At 56.5% G+C, this 17,428-nt stretch overlaps 1 protein-coding gene across 3 annotated transcripts in view; it reads left to right on the top strand.

Moving 5' to 3' along the window:
• The window catches only part of PPP1R37 (protein phosphatase 1 regulatory subunit 37), a 131,173-nt gene continuing 113,745 nt past the window's right edge, over nucleotides 1–17,428 (top strand). For all 3 annotated transcript variants that reach the window (XR_009548386.1, XM_016192474.2, XM_060186168.1), the window contains exon 1: nucleotides 1–415. Coding sequence is in view for 2 of the 3 variants with exons in the window: in XM_016192474.2 (XP_016047960.2) it covers nucleotides 223–415 (193 nt within the window). In the remaining variant the exon portion in view is untranslated. The remainder of the gene's footprint in view (nucleotides 416–17,428) is intronic.

Here is a 17,428-nt window from a genome sequence, read left to right as displayed (position 1 = left end):
GCTCGCGGGGCGCGGGGCGCGGGGCTCGGGGGAGGCGCGCTCGGGCTCCTGGCGGCGGCGGCGGCGGCGACAACGCCGAGCAGGGGAACCGAGCGGACAGAGCCGGGCGGGCAGCTGCGGCGGAGCCCATGCCCCGCGACGGCGGGCGGGCCCGGAGAGACCAGCCCGGGACCCGGGGCATGTCCCCGGGGCCCCCGTGAGGAGGCGGCGGCGGCGGCGGCCATGGAGAGCCCGCCGCAGGAGGCGCCGCCCGGGCCGGGCGCCGACGCCGAGGCCGCCCCCGAGGCGCTGCCGCCCAGCCCCGCGTCTCCCCCCGCCGACGGGCGCCTCAAGGCGGCGGCCAAGCGCGTCACGTTCCCGTCGGACGAGGACATCGTGTCCGGAGCGGTGGAGCCCAAGGACCCCTGGAGACACGGTAGCCGCCGGGGGCCGGGGCGGCGGGGACCCCGAGTCGGGGCGGCGCCGGCCCCGCTGTTTGTCTGTCCGGTGGGCGCCGGAGGCGGTGCGGGCTGGAGGTTGTTCTCGGGGGCAGGGACGGTGACGAGGAGCCATTCGGGGCGGGGGGAGTTTGACGGCCGGGGGGTGCGGTGTGTGTGTGTGGGGGGTCCGGTCGCCGAGTGCCTTCCGCCTTCCGCTTCCAAGGAGAAAGAAAGGAAAAAGGAAAGAAAAGGGGAAGCGCGGCGGGGCGCGGGGCGGGGGCCTGGCTCCAGCCGGGCGCGGGTGGTGCGTCGGATGAGATTTTTTTTATCCCGTTTTAGTTGGGGTTCCCTTCCCCGCAGGACGAGCCGGGGGTTTGGGTCGCGGCCGCCGGGTGCGAGCGAGCCAAGTGGCGGCGCGCAGGTGTCGCTGGAGGGAGGAGCGTCTGCTGGGGGCCGGGGGTCCCCGAGCCGGAGACCCGGCGGGCTTCAGCCCTTCAGAGCCCCGGACAGCGGGGGGGGGGGGTCCCCGGACTTGGACAAATGGGAGGCGGTGCAGGCTGAGCAGGGGGTGCCGCCTCCTTGCCCCCCAACACCTCCCCGGCGACCCCTCCGTGGGCCTGACCCCCCACCTCCCCGCCCCAGGTTGGCCTGGACTCGGCAACTGTGGACGGTCGCCATCAGGGCGTCTGGGACACTTGGGGGGGGGGGCTCCCGAGACCTCCGGGCATGGGGCAGACGGGGCGCTGGGCAGGCCGGAGGGGCGGGTGCCTGGCCTGTGGGTTGGCGGGGGGGGGGGGGGGGGGAGTTGGGGGGGACGGACAGCTGTGTGTCGCCAGCCGCCCGCCTCTGAGTAAGCGGTTTCTCGTGTCCTCGCAGCCTCCTGTTTTCTCTGCCTGCACGCGGAGGTGCTAATTTCTGCCGTGGGGGGGTAGAGGCAGGACTAACCGAGCCCGTCCTGTCAGCTCCCGCCACACACACAGCAGCCACAGCGCTGCCTGGGCCGCACAGGGGGTGTGGGGGTTTGACCCCTACAACACACAAAAAAGGGGGGCCATAGGGTCCCTCAGAGCCTGGGTGCAGGGAGGTGGGGGGAGGTGGTGGCCATGGCTCCTGGGCTGGGGAAGTCCGAGGGGGGTGGGCAAGGATTGAGGGCCACTCTCAGGGAGTTGCTGAAATGGATCTACTGGATCCAGGGAAGAGGCTCTCTTCTGGGGACCTGCAGAGTTGGTCCCCAGTGACTGGGAGAGGGACTGAGGCAGGCCAGGAGGAGCTGCAGATGAGGTGGGACTTGGCGCTGCTGGAGTTTGGGGGTGTCAGGGAGTCAGGGGCCTGCCTCTGCCTGGGGAGGACAGACAGGTTCGAGGTGTGAGGAGGAAGAAAGTGTCGGAGGTGGCGCCGGGGGATGCAGGGGGAGGCACAGGAGGTGGGCAGCACTGGGAGGGGGTCTGGTGGGAAGGGTGACAGAGGGTCCTTCCAGGCCCTGTTTTGGTTACAACCCCCAGGCTGAGATGGGAGAGAGATGGCTGGGAAGCTCTTCTCCCCGCAGCACTGCTGGATCTCGGGAATGCAGCCACGCAGCGCCGGGAGGAGGGCTGGGACGAGCCTGTGGGAGCTCGGGGGTGTCAGTCCGAGGGTCTGTGTCACGGGCTGCTCCTGGAGAGGGGAGACAGTGAGGAGGGGTCTCTGGCTCAGACAGCCTCCCGGCTGCCCGAAGTTGGTGTGCGTGTGGATACTCTCACCTCCCCAAGCTGTGACGGTGAGGGAGCCCCCGTGGGTGAGCACGTGGCCACTGGGGTCCCTGTAGCTGTGCTGTCACCAGAGGGGCCTGGCGGCTCTGCTTCTTTGCTTCCTGTGTGCAGAGTCGGTCCCTGCCCTGCTGACCGCACTGGCCGCCTGAGCGAGGGGGAGCGAGGGGAAGCCGGGGGCCGGGGCTGTGTCCGGGAAAGATACTACACAGCTTCCAGAGTTCGTGCCCCCAGGGGTGCCCCTGGTCATCACCATCTGCCCTGCCCTGTGATGCCCTGCCCACCTCCCCAGCTCTGAGGACTGTGGCCTGCTCTGTGTGTGTGTGTGTGGGGGGGCAGTCTGGAATGCCTGAGTGAATGCCTGGGTTTCTAGCTGAAACCCAGGCTGCAAACTGTTCCCCAAACTGGTTTGACGGGTGGAGATGCACCTGCCAGCACCACAAGAGGCCCTCCAGAGGCCCTTGGAAGGGCGGGCCCTGCCCTGTTTCTGCCCCGCCAGCCGCCTTCCCCCAGGCCCGCGCCCTTTTAGCCCAGGCTGCTCTGGCTTCAGGGTGCAGTGGGGTGCTCACTCTGCCATGTGCTTGGCCCAGCTTCCAGTTCCCTGCGGGGCGGCTCTGGTACTGCCCTACTCTCTAGCTGGAAAAGTTGGTGTCAAGCGTGAATCGGCCAGGCCTCACTGTGCAAAATCCTGTGTTGTCAGAAAAATTGTGACTTCTTTTTCTTCGTAAAAACACAGGAAAATACATCATTGCTTTTCCAACAACCCAATAAATGACTAGAGAAGTAACTTAGGCCTGCCTCCTTATACTTGTCACTGTCGGTCCTCCATACCCCCCCAACATAAGGGTCTGTTTGGTGTCTCCACCTCCTCATGAACGACTCAGTACCCCAGGTTTGTGGAAAGACCCCAGCCTCAGGGCAGGTGTGACAGCATAATGGTTATACAGAGACTCCTACCTGAGGCTCCAAAGTTCTAGGTTTAATCCCTTGCACCACCATAAACCAGAGATGACCAGTGCTCTGATAAGGAAAAGAAAGAAAAAAACCCCACCCTTCACATCTGACCTCATTCTCTCTAGTTGGCCAGACATAAACTAATATGAAATCAGGACCCAGGAGGTAGCACACCTTGATGTGCCTGAGGCCCTGGGTTTGAGCCCTGGTACCACATGGTTGCACCATGGATGTTTGAGCAGAGCTTGTGATGTCTCCTCAGCCTCTCTCTACCTTGCTGAAAAAGACTAGAAAATTGTGTGTGTGGGGGGGAGCATGGCCGGCTGTAGTGCAAGCGGGTTAAGCGCGCACATGGCGTGAAACTCGAGGACCGGTGTAAGGATCCCGGTTCCAGTCCCCGACTCCCCACCTGCAGGGGAGTCGCTTCACAGGTGGTGAAGCAGGTCTGCAGGTGTCTGTCTTTCTTTCCCCGTCTCTGTCTTCCCCTCCTCTCTCCATTTCTCTCTGTCCTATCCAGCAGCAACATCAGTAACAACAATAATAACCACAACAATGATGAAAACAACAAAAAGGAAAATACATAAACAAAATATTTTTAAAAAGAAGAAAATTGTGGGGCCAGAAAATAGCTCACCTTGCAGCGTTTGTACCTTGCTATGTGCACAGCCTAGGCTCAAACCCAGGCAGCACGTGGGAGGGCCAGTGTTTGGGGGCGCTGAGGGATGCTCTGGCACGGCGGTGTCTGTCCCTTTCTATTTCTCTAAAATAAAGAAAGGCGTAGGGACAGTGGTGTGCATGTGTGGAAAGGGTGGGCTGGGGTGGTCACTGCACAGCGCACGCTTGTGAAGCCCAGGTTTTGTCCCCTGGTGCTGTTGTGAAAAACAAATCATCGAGTGTTGGCTCGGTGCCTGTCAGGTCCTCTCAGGCCATACACGCTCCACCTCCTGCTCCCTCTGCCTCACTCGGGTTTTCTTCCTCAGGGGAGAGACTGTGTGCCAGTTCCCTTCCTGTCCTCAGGAGGTGCAGCAGGTTGAGGGCACGGGGAGCGGGGGGGGATGACACCTGAGGATCTAATGCCCCAGGGTGGTACTGGGGGTTCGGGACAGTTAATGGTGGTCAGTGCCGGTCAGGCCTGTCCGTCGGGGTCTGCAGGTAGGCTCTGGCATTCATCCTGTGCTTCCAGGGAAAGCACGTGCCCCCTGGCACACAGTAGGCCTGTAGCACAGAGTCTGTCAGTGTGTGTGTGGGGGGTTGTTTCCAGGTGTTTGGGGTCTTATGTCAGCCTCCGCAGGGCCAGCCAGGGGGTTCTGCAGGACTCCACGCCCCTCCTGGAGCCAGACCACCTTCCACACTCACTTCAGGACTCACCCCTGGGCTGGGGTAGGAGGGCACAGGGGCTGGATTGAAGTCCCTGCTCTCCTGATGGGATAAAGCGTAGGACCCCCAAAGTTCTGAGTGCCCAGCCTTGTATGTGTCAGAGTGATGCTCTACTTTTCTCATTAACAAAGCTTAAAAAAAAAAAGTAAGAAAAGAAAAAGTGTGTGTGTGTTGAGCACAAAGGCTTGGGTTCAAGCCCGTAGTCCCCACCTGCAGGGCAGAAGCTTCATGAGGGGTGGAGCAGTGCTACAGATGTCTCTGTCTCTCTTCCTCTCCTCTCTCAATTTCTCTTTGTCTTATCAAGTAAAAGAAAGGCGGTGTGTGTGTGTGTGTGTGTGTGTGTGTGTGTGTGTGTGTGTGTGTGTGATCTCTGCTCTTGTTATGAGCTCACGGGGTTAGTAGATGGCTTTTGGTGGCCTAGCTGCTGGGAGCCGTGGTCACAGTCTAGCCTGTGCTCTGCCTGGCCTGGTCTCTCCACAGCCACTCAGCTAGGTGGCTCAGCAGGTAGAGTGCATGCTTTGCACGTCTGTAAATGGACAGATCTCAGAAAGGAGGCGTGAATCTCACCACCACCCTGGGACGCAGGTGCTGTTCATCCCCATCTGTCGATGAGGAAAGGGAGGCCCAGAGAGGCCAAGGGAGTAGGGACACAGCCAGTGGTCCCCTGGGATGCAGACACGGCTTTCAGAGCTGTGTGTCTTAGAACCCTCACCGCTGTGGGATGGAGCTGGTGCTCTGGCCCTGGCCCTGCAGGGTTGTGGCCGAGAGATAACTGGTCCCAGCAAAGGAACGATCTTTAAGAAAAGGCTCCATTTATTCGGCAATGGGCTGGCTGTACCCCATGCAGGGCTGAGGGAGCCGGCGGTCCACCCTGTGGCCACAGAGGTCACAGGTGTATGGGGGAGTGGGGGCATTGCCTGCATTCCTGGTGGCAGAGCAGGGCCGCAGGCCTCCTGGAGGAGGTGCCTCAGCCGCAGGTCAGCGTAGAGCCCAAGGGGCAAGAGTGGGAAGCCGGGGCAGCAAGGCCAGGAGGAGGGCCTGCGGGCCTGCATCAGCCTCCCGGACATGGATGTTCATCTCACTGAGCCCTTCACAGGGTTTGTGGCATCTCCCTTCCCCCAGGAGGTTTGGCCACTGGCACTGTTGTCACCTTCGGAGGTGATGCCCCTCTCCCAAATTCTTCTTGGTTCAGTGAGCATCCTCTCCACCCCACCTTCCTCTGCCCCTGGTGGGGGACGAGCAGTGTGGCTTGGGTGCTCAGTGCTCCCTCCCAGGCCCTACGGCCCCGAGCTGTCCTAGGAGCTGCCAAGAGTAGTAGAGCCAGTGTGCACTCTGCTAAGACCAGAGTTTCCAATCCCAGAACTCTCCAGTCCAAGCTCATGGAGACCCCCCCAGTGAGCCACATGCCACAGGCAGGAGGTGCCACAGTGGGTGAAGTATTGGACTCTGGGGACGAGGTCCCGAGTTCAGTCCCAGGCACTGCATGTGTCAAGATGATGCATTTCTTTCTTTCTTTCTTTCTTTCTTTCTTTCTTTCTTTCTTTTCCCTCTTGTTGCCCTTGTTTTTTGTTGTTGTAGTTATTGATATCATCATTGTTGGATAGGACAGAGAGAAATGGAGGGGGGGGGAGAGAAAGACACCTGCTGACCTTTTTCTAAAGATTTTATTTATTTTAATTTAAAATATTTATTTACTTATTCCCTTTTGTTACCCTTGTTTTATTGTTATTGATGTCGTTGTTGTTGGATAGGGCAGAGAGAAATGGAGAGAGGAGAGGAAGACAGAGAGGGGGAGAGAAAGACAGACACCTGCAGACCTGCTTCACCGCCTGTGAAGCAACTCCCCTGCAGGTGGGGAGCCGGGGGCTCGAACCAGGATCATTACATGGTCCTTGCGCTTTGCACCACGTGAGCTTAATCCGCTGCGCTACCGCCCGACTCCCAGATTTTATTTATTTATGGGAAAGATAAGATAAAGGGAGAACCAGACATCACCCTGGTACATGTGCTGCCGGGGATTGATTGACCTCACGCTTGAGCGTTCAATGCTTTATCTATTGCACCACCTCCCTGACCACAATAATTAGATCTTTAAGAAAAGGAAATGGTAGGGACCCAAAGGATAGTACGGGTGCCAGTCCAGCTCTGCCCTCGGCTCCTCTGCCTCAGCGTCTCCATGTGTATGTGTGGTGGCTGAATCCTTCCAGACGGGGCAGTGATTCTGAGGGGCAGCATCGCCGCTGTTCCCGCCCTTGTGCTCTCAGGGACAGGTGAACGCTGTTCAGGTGGGAGCCGGCCTGGAGAGCATGACACCTCCCATGCCAGACTGGAGCTGCTGTTTTCACAGCCTGGGCCTGTTCAGAACTAACTAACTAACTAACTAACTAACTAACTAACTAACTTCCTTCCTTTCTTTCTTTCTTTTTTTTTTGTCTCTAGGGTTATTGTTGAGGCTCAGTGCCTGTATTACGATTTACCAATCCACTGCTACTGGCGGCCATTATTTTCCCATTGTTGTTGTTGCTGTTGTTGTTGTTAGATAGGACAGAGAAATAGAGTGAGGAAAGGAAGATGGGGGGGGTTAGAAAGAAAGACACCTGCAGTCCTCCTTCACTGCTTTTGAAGTGCCCCCGCCCCCTCCCCCCATGCAGGTGGTGAGTCAGGGGCTCAAACCGGGATCCTTGGGCAGGTCCCGCACTTCACACTATGCCCCCCCCCTTCAGAGCTTTCTCACTCAGCCTGGCAGCTGGCACACACCCATAACCCAGATCTGCTGAGACTGTCACTGTATTCCAGACGTCATCAGGCTGGGGTCAGGGGTTTCAGTGGGTATGTGAGAGCTGGAGGTCCCACTTGCGGGAAGGGGTTCTGAGGTCAGGTGCCCAGAGGAGTTAGGCTTCAGCTGTGTCCCCCGCCCCCCATTTGTGGAGATGCTGCAAAGTGGGGCCTATGTGTTTGGTTCCCCCATGTCCCCAGAAACCTTCAGGGTCCTGGCAGGCCTTCACAGTGGGCGCCCCTTTCCTTCCTGCTGTAGCCACGTGGCTCCTCCAGGTGGGGGTGGCGCTTTGGAAGCAACTGCTGGTGGCCCATGTGACTCCCCCCCCCTTCTCTCCCTCCCCACAGAAATATGCACATGCTGCAGGGATGGCCTCCCTGGGCGGTGGGTGGCAGGCTGATATCTGAGACCATCCACTGCCCCAGCCCTCCATTTCCTTCAGGCTGGATACCCGGCACCCCTCCCTCCCACCCCTTCTTCTTCTTCTTCTTTTTTTTTTTTTGCCTCCAGGGTTATCACTGGGGTTCATTGCCTGCACTACAAATCCACTGATTTCTCGGCTAGGACAGAGAAATTGAGAGGAGAGGGGAAGACAGAGGGAGAGAGAAAGACACCTGCAAACCTGCTTTCTCCCTTATGAAGAAAACCCTTCTCCCCCACCCCTCAGGTGGGGAACTGGGGGCTCAAACTGGGATCCTTAGGCCGGTCCTTGTGCTTTGTTCTAAGTGCACTTAACCCAGTGTGCCATCGCCCAGCCCCCTCTCTCCTTTCTTTTTGTTCTTTCTCTTTTATCTTGAATAGAGGTAGAAAATAAGAAGGAAGGGGAATCACCTGAAGCATTATTGCACTACACTTGGGAAAAGCCCCACAGGCAGGAAGCAGGGGCTTTAACCCAGGTCCTTACACACTGCTGATGCGTTTGCGCTTAACCAGGTGCGTCACTACCCACCTCCATGGCCCGCAGGTTCTGCTCTGCCAGCCCAGCTGTTCCCTAGTCTTCATTTCCTCCCTTCATCGTCACAACGAGGGGGTCCGGAGAAGGCCCAGATGCCTAGGCTGCACAAATAAAGGGTGTGAGAGCTGAGGTCACACCACACAGATCTTTGTCATCCTCTGGCCTATCTTCCCAGCCTAGAATTCTTTTTTTTTTTTTAATAACATTTAAAAAAATAATTTATTCCCTTTTGTTGTTCCTGTTTTATTGTTGTAGTTATTATTGTAGTCATTGTTGTTGTTGGATAAGACAGAGAGAAATGGAGAGAGGAGGGGAAGATGGGGAGAGAAAGACAGACACCTGCAGACCTGCTTCACCGCCTGTGAAGTGACTCCCCTGCATGTGGGGAGCCGGGGGCTCGAACTGGGATCCTTACGCCGGTCCTTGGGCTTTGTGCCACGTGCGCTTAACCCGCTGCGCTACCACTCGACTTCCCCTAGAATTCTTTGAAAGCTCTGCTGACATGTCATTGGCAGAACTGAGGAGACAGCATAATGGCTGTGAGGAGAGACTTGCATGCCTGACGTGCTCTGAGGCTGAGGTCTCAGGTTCAGTTCTCGGCACCAAGCTCAGCCAGAGCTGAGCAGCGTTCTGAGGTGTGTGTGTTTCTTTCTCTTTGTATCTCTCTCAGTAAAAGAAAGAACATATTTTTAAAGTTTTTTAATATTTATTTATTCCCTTTTGTTGCACTTGTTTTATTGTTGTTGATGTCGTTGGATAGGACAGAGTAAAATGGAGAGAGGAGGGGAAGACAGAGAGGGCGAGAGAAAGATAGACACCTGCAGACCTGCTTCACTGCCTGTGACGTGAGTCCCCTGCAGGTGGGGAGCCGGGGGCTTGAATAATGGGTATCCTTACGCTGGTCCTTGCACTTTGTGCCACGTGCACTTAACCTGCTGTGCTACCGCCCAACTCCCAAGAAAGAACATATTTTAAAAAGAAACAATTCATGTGTAGACTACTCACCTCAAGTGCATCGGGAGGAGATGGCTCATGCAGTAGGCCACACACTTTAGGACATGACATCCCAGGTTCAAGCCTTAGCCCCCACGTGAGAACATTGTGCACTGCACCGGGGCACAGTGAATGCTGGGCGGTGCTGTAGTGTCTCTCCTCCCATCTCTTTCTCTCTGTCTCTATCTAAATTTAAGGGGGGGGGGGACTCTGCTGGGAGGGATGAATTGCCAGGCACAACGCCCTAGCACAAAACAAAGCAAAACAGTCATCATTGTACTTATTCCACCAGAGGGGGGGAGGGGGAGAGGGAGAGGGAGAGAGTGGGGGAGAGAGAGAGGGAGGGGGAGAGGGAGAGAGTGAGGGAGGAGAGGGAGAGAGTGGGGGAGAGGGAGAGAGAGAGGGAGAGAGAGAGGGAGAGGGGGGGAGAGGGAGAGAGAGGGAGAGAGAGGGAGAGAGGGGGGAGGGAGGGGGAGAGGTAGAGAGAGAGGGGGAGAGGGAGAGAGGGAGAGGGAGGGGTGGCAGAGCACCTCGGTGATGCCTGCCAGGTTCCCATGACACCTGCTTGTGCTGTTGTTATTTGTTTGGGTCCATCTCCCCCCACTGGGCCCCGAAGCTCCCTGGGGAACTGCATCTGGCCTGCCACTGGCCCCAGGGGGAGGGGACTGAGTGCCTCAGACAGGCTGTCAGGGCCTTTGTCATTCCTTCCTGCTGGCACTCCCATGGTGCCCTGGGTACAGCTTCCTGGCTGCCTTCCTCGCATCTGCTGACTTTTTCCATTCTGGAAAATCGCAGGCCTTGCTCTCCCCTGCCGCTCCCCTGCCTGGCTGTGCTCTGCCCTCGGTGTCAGGTGCAGGGCTCCCTCCCAGACCGCGGGGAGCTAGGGCCCCAGCTCTGTCCTCTGCTGTCCCTGCTCGCTGTACTCTTTTGCCCCGACAAACATCACAAGGGAGTGATGCCTGGCCGTGGTGCTCCCATGTCCCTAGAGCCACCCACATGGCGCTGTGCCTGCTCAGAGAGCAGGGGCTGACGTGGCCGCGGGGGAAGGAAGCTGGGTGACAGGCTGGACTCTGGGCACTAGGTGGGTCTTACCCTTGCGCCCAGAGAAGGAAGTGAGAGAGGGCAGGAGGGCCTGGGTCCCCAGATTGTGGCATCCTGACCTCCTCCTCCCACAATGCGATGTGTTCCCACCTCTGTATAGGCCACACCCATTATTAAGGAAGGTTGCAGGGTTCTGAGACCTTCTTTTCATCATGGGGCAGGACTGAGAACCTTTGTGGCAGGTGTCTCTGGGATGGGGAGGAGGAAGCCCCTAGCTCCTGGCCTCGCCCCTTTCCGACCCTGTTCTCTGATCATCAGTGGCTCCCCCCCCTCCCCCCAGCCTTCCTTGCAAGGCCTAGCTCAGCCCAGGCCAGCATCCCCTGCCTCTTCACTCTGGGTCTCCTCCTCTCCTCACTGCCCATCCCCAGTGCAGCTCCAGGCCCAGAGAGGTGCTCGCAGCCCCGGAGGTGGCACAGAGGGAAGAAGTTAGCCTCTCGAGCATAAGGCCCCGAGAACCCCCTGCAGGTGGGAAGCCAGGGGCTCGAGCTAGGATCCTTACACTGGTCCTTGCGCTTTGCGCTTAACCCGCTGCCCTACCGCCCAACTCCCTCTATATAGAGTTTTTAAAAAGTTCCATTGATATATGATTCACGTCTGTCTTTTTAAATTTTTTTTTGTTATTGGATAGAGATACAGAGAAATTGAGAGAGAAGGGGGGATATAGAGAGATACCTGCAGACCTGCTTCACCACCTGTAAAGCGACTCCCCTGCAGTTGGGAGCCAGGGGCTTGAACCGGGATCCTAACCGGTCCTTGCGCTTTGTGCCACATGCGCTTAACCTGTTGTGCTACCGCCCAAATCCCTTTTTTTTTTTTTTAAGACCACTGATCAGCTCTGGTTTATAGTGGTGTGGGGGATTAAACCTGAGAGTTTCAGGCCCAAGAATCTGTTTACATCACCATTATGCTATCCACCCCCACTGATTCACGTGTTCATTCTCATTTATAATGTGTGGCTTGGGGCCAGGAGACAGCTCACGCAGGGGAGTGCACGCTTCACTGTGCTTGAGGACCGGGGTTCAGATCCCCAGCTACCACATGGGAACTCCATGCATGGCACCAGAGGAAGCTTCTTGGATGGTAGAGTGGTGCTACAAAGTCTTTCCTCCTGCCTCTTTCCCTCTCTGTATATCAAAAAAAGGGGGGTAGGGTGGGGTGGGGGTTCTCCTGAGACCAGTTGTCACTAGGAGTGAGGTCCCTATGCTGGCGTGCGTGCACACATTCACACTCACAGTGTATATTTTCATATTCTCAGTGTATATTTTCTCACAGTGTATATTTTCATTAGTTTTCAGAAGTGTGCACCTGGCATTGCAGCCAGTAATCAGTATCAGAACATTTTCATTACCTACAAAAAATCCTCAGCTCTATATGTTACCATGTGCAAAGACCTGGATCTGTGCTCTGGCCCACACCTAAGAGGGGAAGCTTCGAGAGTGGTGAACCACTGCTGCAGACAGGTGTCTCTGTCTCCCCCTTCCCTCTTGATTTCTTGTTTCAGAAGCACCCCCTCATGCCTTCTCAAGTCATTGATCCAGTATGCTTACAGTTTGCCACCTGTAGTGCCCGTCACTCAGCCTGACGTGTTGCCAGTGTTCTCAAACAATGTGTCCACACCCTGTGCCATCCACCCGTCTCCTCTGTCGCTGCGCAGGGCATCTCTGTGGCCGGGCCACGCTGCACGCACCCACTGGTGTCCACTTGGGTTGTGATGTGATGAGGCTGTGCTGGCTGCACGGAGGGGATTCCTGCAGGCACGGGCTGCGTCAGGTGTGTGTTTCTGTCTCCCTCAGCGTGAGGCTGGTCTGCAGTGACTCTGTGTGGCCATCTGAGCAGCTGGCAGACCATGCTCTCAGGGCACCTGACAGCCCCTCCACAAGGCGCAGGGTTCTGATTCCTCCATAGTCTCCCCAGACTGTGGTCCTCCTTCTTTTCATCCCAGTGATGCCTGCTTAGCTCTGATTCATACCCCTGGACACTGGCAGTGCCAAACATCTCCCCCCTCCCCCGGCTTACTGGGCACTGGCTTCCCTCTTCCAGGCAGGCGTCTGCTCATGGTTCTCCTCCCACTTGCAGCTGGATTAGTTATCTTGATACTGACCTGGACGCATGTCTCAGATGTAAGATGTGGTCTGCGCCTCTGGGATGTTTCTGCCGTGAAATGCCAGCGCCTGTCTCCTTCCCAGCTCTGCCCTCTGGCCAGATGCGCCACCACAGAGAAAAATCAAGCTAAGAAGGGACCGTGTACGTGGCCAAGTAACCCGCGTTTCAAACCTTTTTATGAAGCCTGGTTAGAATGCCCAGCTGCGCTGCCGAAATTGGCTCGGCTGCTTCCGAGCTGCTGAGTGCAGAGGCCCTTCCCAGCGTCCTGGCGCATGAATAATGTACCAGGCTGCCCATAAATCTCTCTGCACCACGGACAGCTTTCTCAGAACAGTTCTTAGAAGGTGCTTTCTGCCAGGTCAGAGGGTAGAAAGCTTTGAGGCCTCTGCCCACCTAGCACCACCGCCTATAAGGGGTGAACTCAGCTGCTGTCGGAGCTCTGCTACGCCACTCATATAGTTTTTTGAATTTTATTTATTCACGAGAAAGATAGGAGGAGAGAGAGAAAGAACCAGACATCACTGGTACATGTGCTGCTGGGAATTGAACTTAGGACCTCATGCTTGAGAGTCCGATGCTTTTATCCACTGCGCTAACTCCTGGACCACTTCACTTGCATATTTTAGGTCATTTTTTCACTATTTTATTTGATAGGACAGAGAGAAATTGAGACAGAGACAGTGGTCTGGGAGGTGGCATAATAGATAAGGCATTGGACTCTCCAGCAAGAGGTCCCAAGTTCAGTCATTTGTAGCACACGTTCCAGAGTGATGTCTGGTTCTTTCTCTCTCTCTTATCATTTATTAATAAATATAATAAGTAAAAATTTTAAAAAGGGAGACAGAGACACTCTGCTTGTAAAGCTCCCCCGATGAAGGTGGTGGTCTTTGTACTTGGTGACTTAACACCTCCACGCAACCAGGTTGCCACCACTCGGCCCCTTACTTGGGTTTTATCCCTCTCTCTTTAAATTTTAATTAAACTAACTGAGACAGAAATCAAGAAGGGAGAGGGAGAGAAAGAGAGACACCTGCGGCACTGCTCTGCCAGTGGGTACGTTTTTTGTGGAGACACTGCTTGCTTGGAGGAGCTGCTGCTTTAGGCCTCTGCCTGTCTTGGGGGACTTCGTGCCAGGCTCCTCCACTGAAGGCCAGACTATTTAGATAGGTGAGTTTCTTTCTCATGTGGCGTGTGGGTTAACCCAGGGCCTCACACATTTGAGCATGTGCAGTGCCAAGGCTGAGTAGCCAGATTTATTTTATTTTATTTTTTGTCACTTGCAGGTTTTCACTAGTCTGGGCCGGTATTTTCAGACAGAGACACAGAAACAAAGGAGAGAGGGAACGACATCACTGTGCCAGTGCTTCCTGCTGTGCGGTGAGGGCTGGCCTGTGTGTGTGCCAAAGCGGCGGGACATGAGCTGAGCTGATCTTTCATTCTTCAGAGAGGAGAGAGGGAGACAGAAGAGGTTAGGGGAGGAGAGCAGGACCCCTCTCCCCTCCTGAAGAAGAAGCAGCGCTTCCTGTCACGGCTCTCAAAGCAGAGGAGGTGGGTGTGGTTTACCCAGCTCTGGTGGCCTGCAGTGGACCGGGTGGGCACTAAGTGGCAGCAGGATTCCGTGGCCCTCAGCTGCAGTCATTTTCTGCTGGCCACCAGTCGGAGTGACCTGGCGGAGCCCCTGCTTTTGTGACTCAGAGCTAGTAGTCACTTGCTGAGGTGGCAGAAGCCAGGCAGCCCTGAGATGGTTCCTGGATGCAGCCACTCTGCCACCGCCAGGGCCATCATTGCCAGCACCCTCTGTGAGAGTCTCCTCCTCCTCACGTTGTCACCTGAATGACTCCAGATCCCTATGGAGGAAGGACAGTCTCTGGTCCTACCTGGGAGGCCTCCTGGGCTCCCCTTCTCCTGTGTTAGATTCAGGCATGGGGAGGTGAGGCATGAGAGATGGGCACCATGGAGGTGGCCTCTGCCTTAGTCTCCCGCTCAGCTGTCCCGTCCCTCACTGTGTCCTCGCTCCACCTACTCCGGTGTGTCACTTTTCCATTGCCTGGAAGAGGGGTTTCTCCTTATGGCTTGTCCTTGCTCTGTGTGTGTGAGGTAAAGAGCCAAGGAGTCAGCACTGCCATCCTTTGGTCCCAGACAGTGCAGGCAGGGGGAGGGCGTCACTCGCCGTTAGGATGCAGGGCACTGGCCAGGCAGGGGCCACCCCCACGTCGCTCGTCCTCATGAACTGTGAGCTAACTCACACATCAGTGAACTGCTCACAGTTGCTTGAGTTGTAAACGCAAACTAAACCTCTGGTGCCGCTGAGCCAGAGCCTGAGGCGGGCAGCCTGGCAGAGGCCTCCTGGCTGTGTTGGGTGGCTGTCCCTATCCAGGCTGAGTTGCTGGGGCCTGCTTGCTTCCCTCGGCCCAGCTGCGACCTTCAGCACCCACCCGTGTCCTCTGAGCCTCTGCCTGTGCTCATCCCTCTGCTTTTACAAATGGGATGTTCAGTTCTTTCTTGGTGTATTAACTGCAGTCAGCAGACACCTCCAGTCGGCCTGTCCCAGAATGACAGCTCAGCTCTGCACCCCTGCACCCTGTCCCCTGGCACCTGGGAGGCCGTTCCAGCCTCTGCTCTGGCCTGTTTCTCTGCTTCACTTTTTTCTTTTAATATTTATTTATTTATTTACTCCCTTTTGTTGCCTTTGTTTTATTGTTGTAGCTATTGTTGTTGTTAGATAGGACAGAGAGAAATGGAGAGAGGAGGGGAAGACAGGGGGAGAGAAAGTTAGACACCTGCAGACCTGCCTCATCACCTATGAAGAGATTCCCCTACAGGTGGGGAGTCGGGGGCTTGAATCGGGATCCTTACGCCGGTCCTTGCGATTTGTGCCACGCTGTGCTACCGCCCGACTCCCTCTGCTTCGCTTTTATCACTGTGTGAGCAGAGAAAGGTGGTGTTAAGCTTCACTTGGGTTTGGGTTTTACAGACATGGTGTGTTGCCTGTGGTGGGCTCTGGGGACTCCCGCCTCACCCCCGAGGAGCTCCACTGCTCACCCATGCCAGAGACTGCCTGCTGGGCGCCAGGGGCGAGCGGGATCCCACTGCCCTCACTGAATGCCCACTGGTCTATGCACTGCTCTGAGTAGCTCCCAGCTGATGACGAGTCAGGCTTGTAGCCGGGGACAGAAACTTAGCTTTTGGCCCTGGAGGTGATGCAGTAGGCACAGCCCTGGATTTGTAGGCACGAGGTGCTGAGTTCCAGCCCCAGCATTGCATGTGCCAGAGAGACGCTTGGCTGCTTTTCCATATCTTCACACACCCCCCCGTAAACAAACACTTTAAATAAAATAAAACAGTGCTGGGTGGTGCATATGTCACAGTGCGCAAAGCCCCAGCCCCCACCGTAAGGGGGAAAGTTTGATAGGCAGTGAAGCAGGGCTGCAGGTGTCTCTGTCCCTCTCTAGGCCCCTTCCTTCTCGATTTCTCTTTATCGCTATGCAATGGATGGATGGATGGATGGATGGATGGATGGATGGATGGATGGATGGATGAATGGATGGATGGATGAATGACTGGTATCACCAACAACTGGTTATGGAAGTGGCAGCACATAGTTCCCCCTCCAGGCATCTCATCTGGCATCTGCACTCCCAGGCTGGTTCCCGTGGGACCCACCACGTGGTAGGCAGGTGAACTGTCAGCAGGCTCCCCAAGCAGGTGTTTATAATGTGTAATTCTAAAGATCTGGGGGGGCCGAGTGGTGGCAGAGCTGTCTGAGTGCATTCTTCAGTGCACGAGGACCTGGGTTCAAGCCCCAGGTCCCCACCTGTGGGAGGAAGCTTCATGAGTGGCGAAGTAGTGCTGTAGATGTCTCTCTCTCCCTCCCAAGTTCTCTGTCTATCCAAATAAATAAAACTGGGGGTGAGGGGAGAGGAAACTCTGAGTTATCACATGGGGGAGATTCGAGTGAATGGGGGTAGGGGGTGGCCTTGGGGAGTCAGGCCAGGACTCGAACCAGGAGCTGCCAGCGTGCCAGGCCGATGCTCTGGGATGTGGGAGATAACAGGATGGTTATGCGAAGGAAGTGCCGTGCTCTCACCAGTTCGGCTCTGTCCTCAGCCCCAGGGACGGCCTTTAGTGAGAGGCTTCCTCAGTTACTGCTGAGACCTTGAGGCAGGGGACTAAGAGGAGCCGGAGCCCTGTTTCAAGTATTTGTAAGAGTTGGACTTGGCCACACCCTTCCTTTCCCGTTTAAAGATTTACTTATTCACCAGCAGGTGGTGGGAGAGAGGACCAGAGCAGCACCCTGGCACCTGTGCTTCCAGGGATTGAACCCGGGGCCTTCTGAATCCAACACTCAAGCCACTTACACACTTGCTTTTTCTTCTGTTGTGCCACCTGGGCTTTTCTGGAGCTTTGTGATGCCTGCTCCGTTCTACCACTTCTGTTACCCCCCTCCCCCACTGTGTACCCAGGGTGCCTGGCCCCAGGCAAATATTTGTCGTCGTCGCCAGCACACAGGAGCGTGTGTGACCAGTATTTCCGAGCCAGGTGGCGAGGAGCCAGTGGCCGTGTTTGCCCTTTGCTCCACGCTGAGAGCCACCGGCTGCTGTCACTGTCTGTCACCCACATCACAGAGCACCCACACACACCTCAGCAGAGGGGATGCAGTCCTGTGGGTGTCATGAGTCCCCACTGGCCTCAGGATGGGATGTGTCACTGGGTGGTCCAGGCACTCTGTGGGGACACCTAGTTGAACGCGCATGTGACAGTGCACAAGGACCCGGGTTCAAGTCCCCGGTCCCCGCTTGCAGGGGGAAAGCTTTGCAAGTAGTGAAGCAGGGCTGCAGGTGTCTCTTTGTCTCTGTGTGTCTCTCTCCCCCTCTGTCTCTTCTGACCCCCCCTTTTCCAGAGTCCCAGTGCCCGTGGCAGGATTCATGAAAGCTCTGGCAGGTGGAATGTGGCCAAGGCAGCCTCCTCCTCCTCCTCCCCCACTTCCTTTCCCTCTTCTTTCTCC

Source organism: Erinaceus europaeus, chromosome 2, assembly GCF_950295315.1.
Source record: "Erinaceus europaeus chromosome 2, mEriEur2.1, whole genome shotgun sequence".
Lineage (NCBI taxonomy): Eukaryota > Metazoa > Chordata > Mammalia > Eulipotyphla > Erinaceidae > Erinaceus > Erinaceus europaeus.
This window is presented reverse-complemented; position numbering and strand designations above follow the sequence as displayed.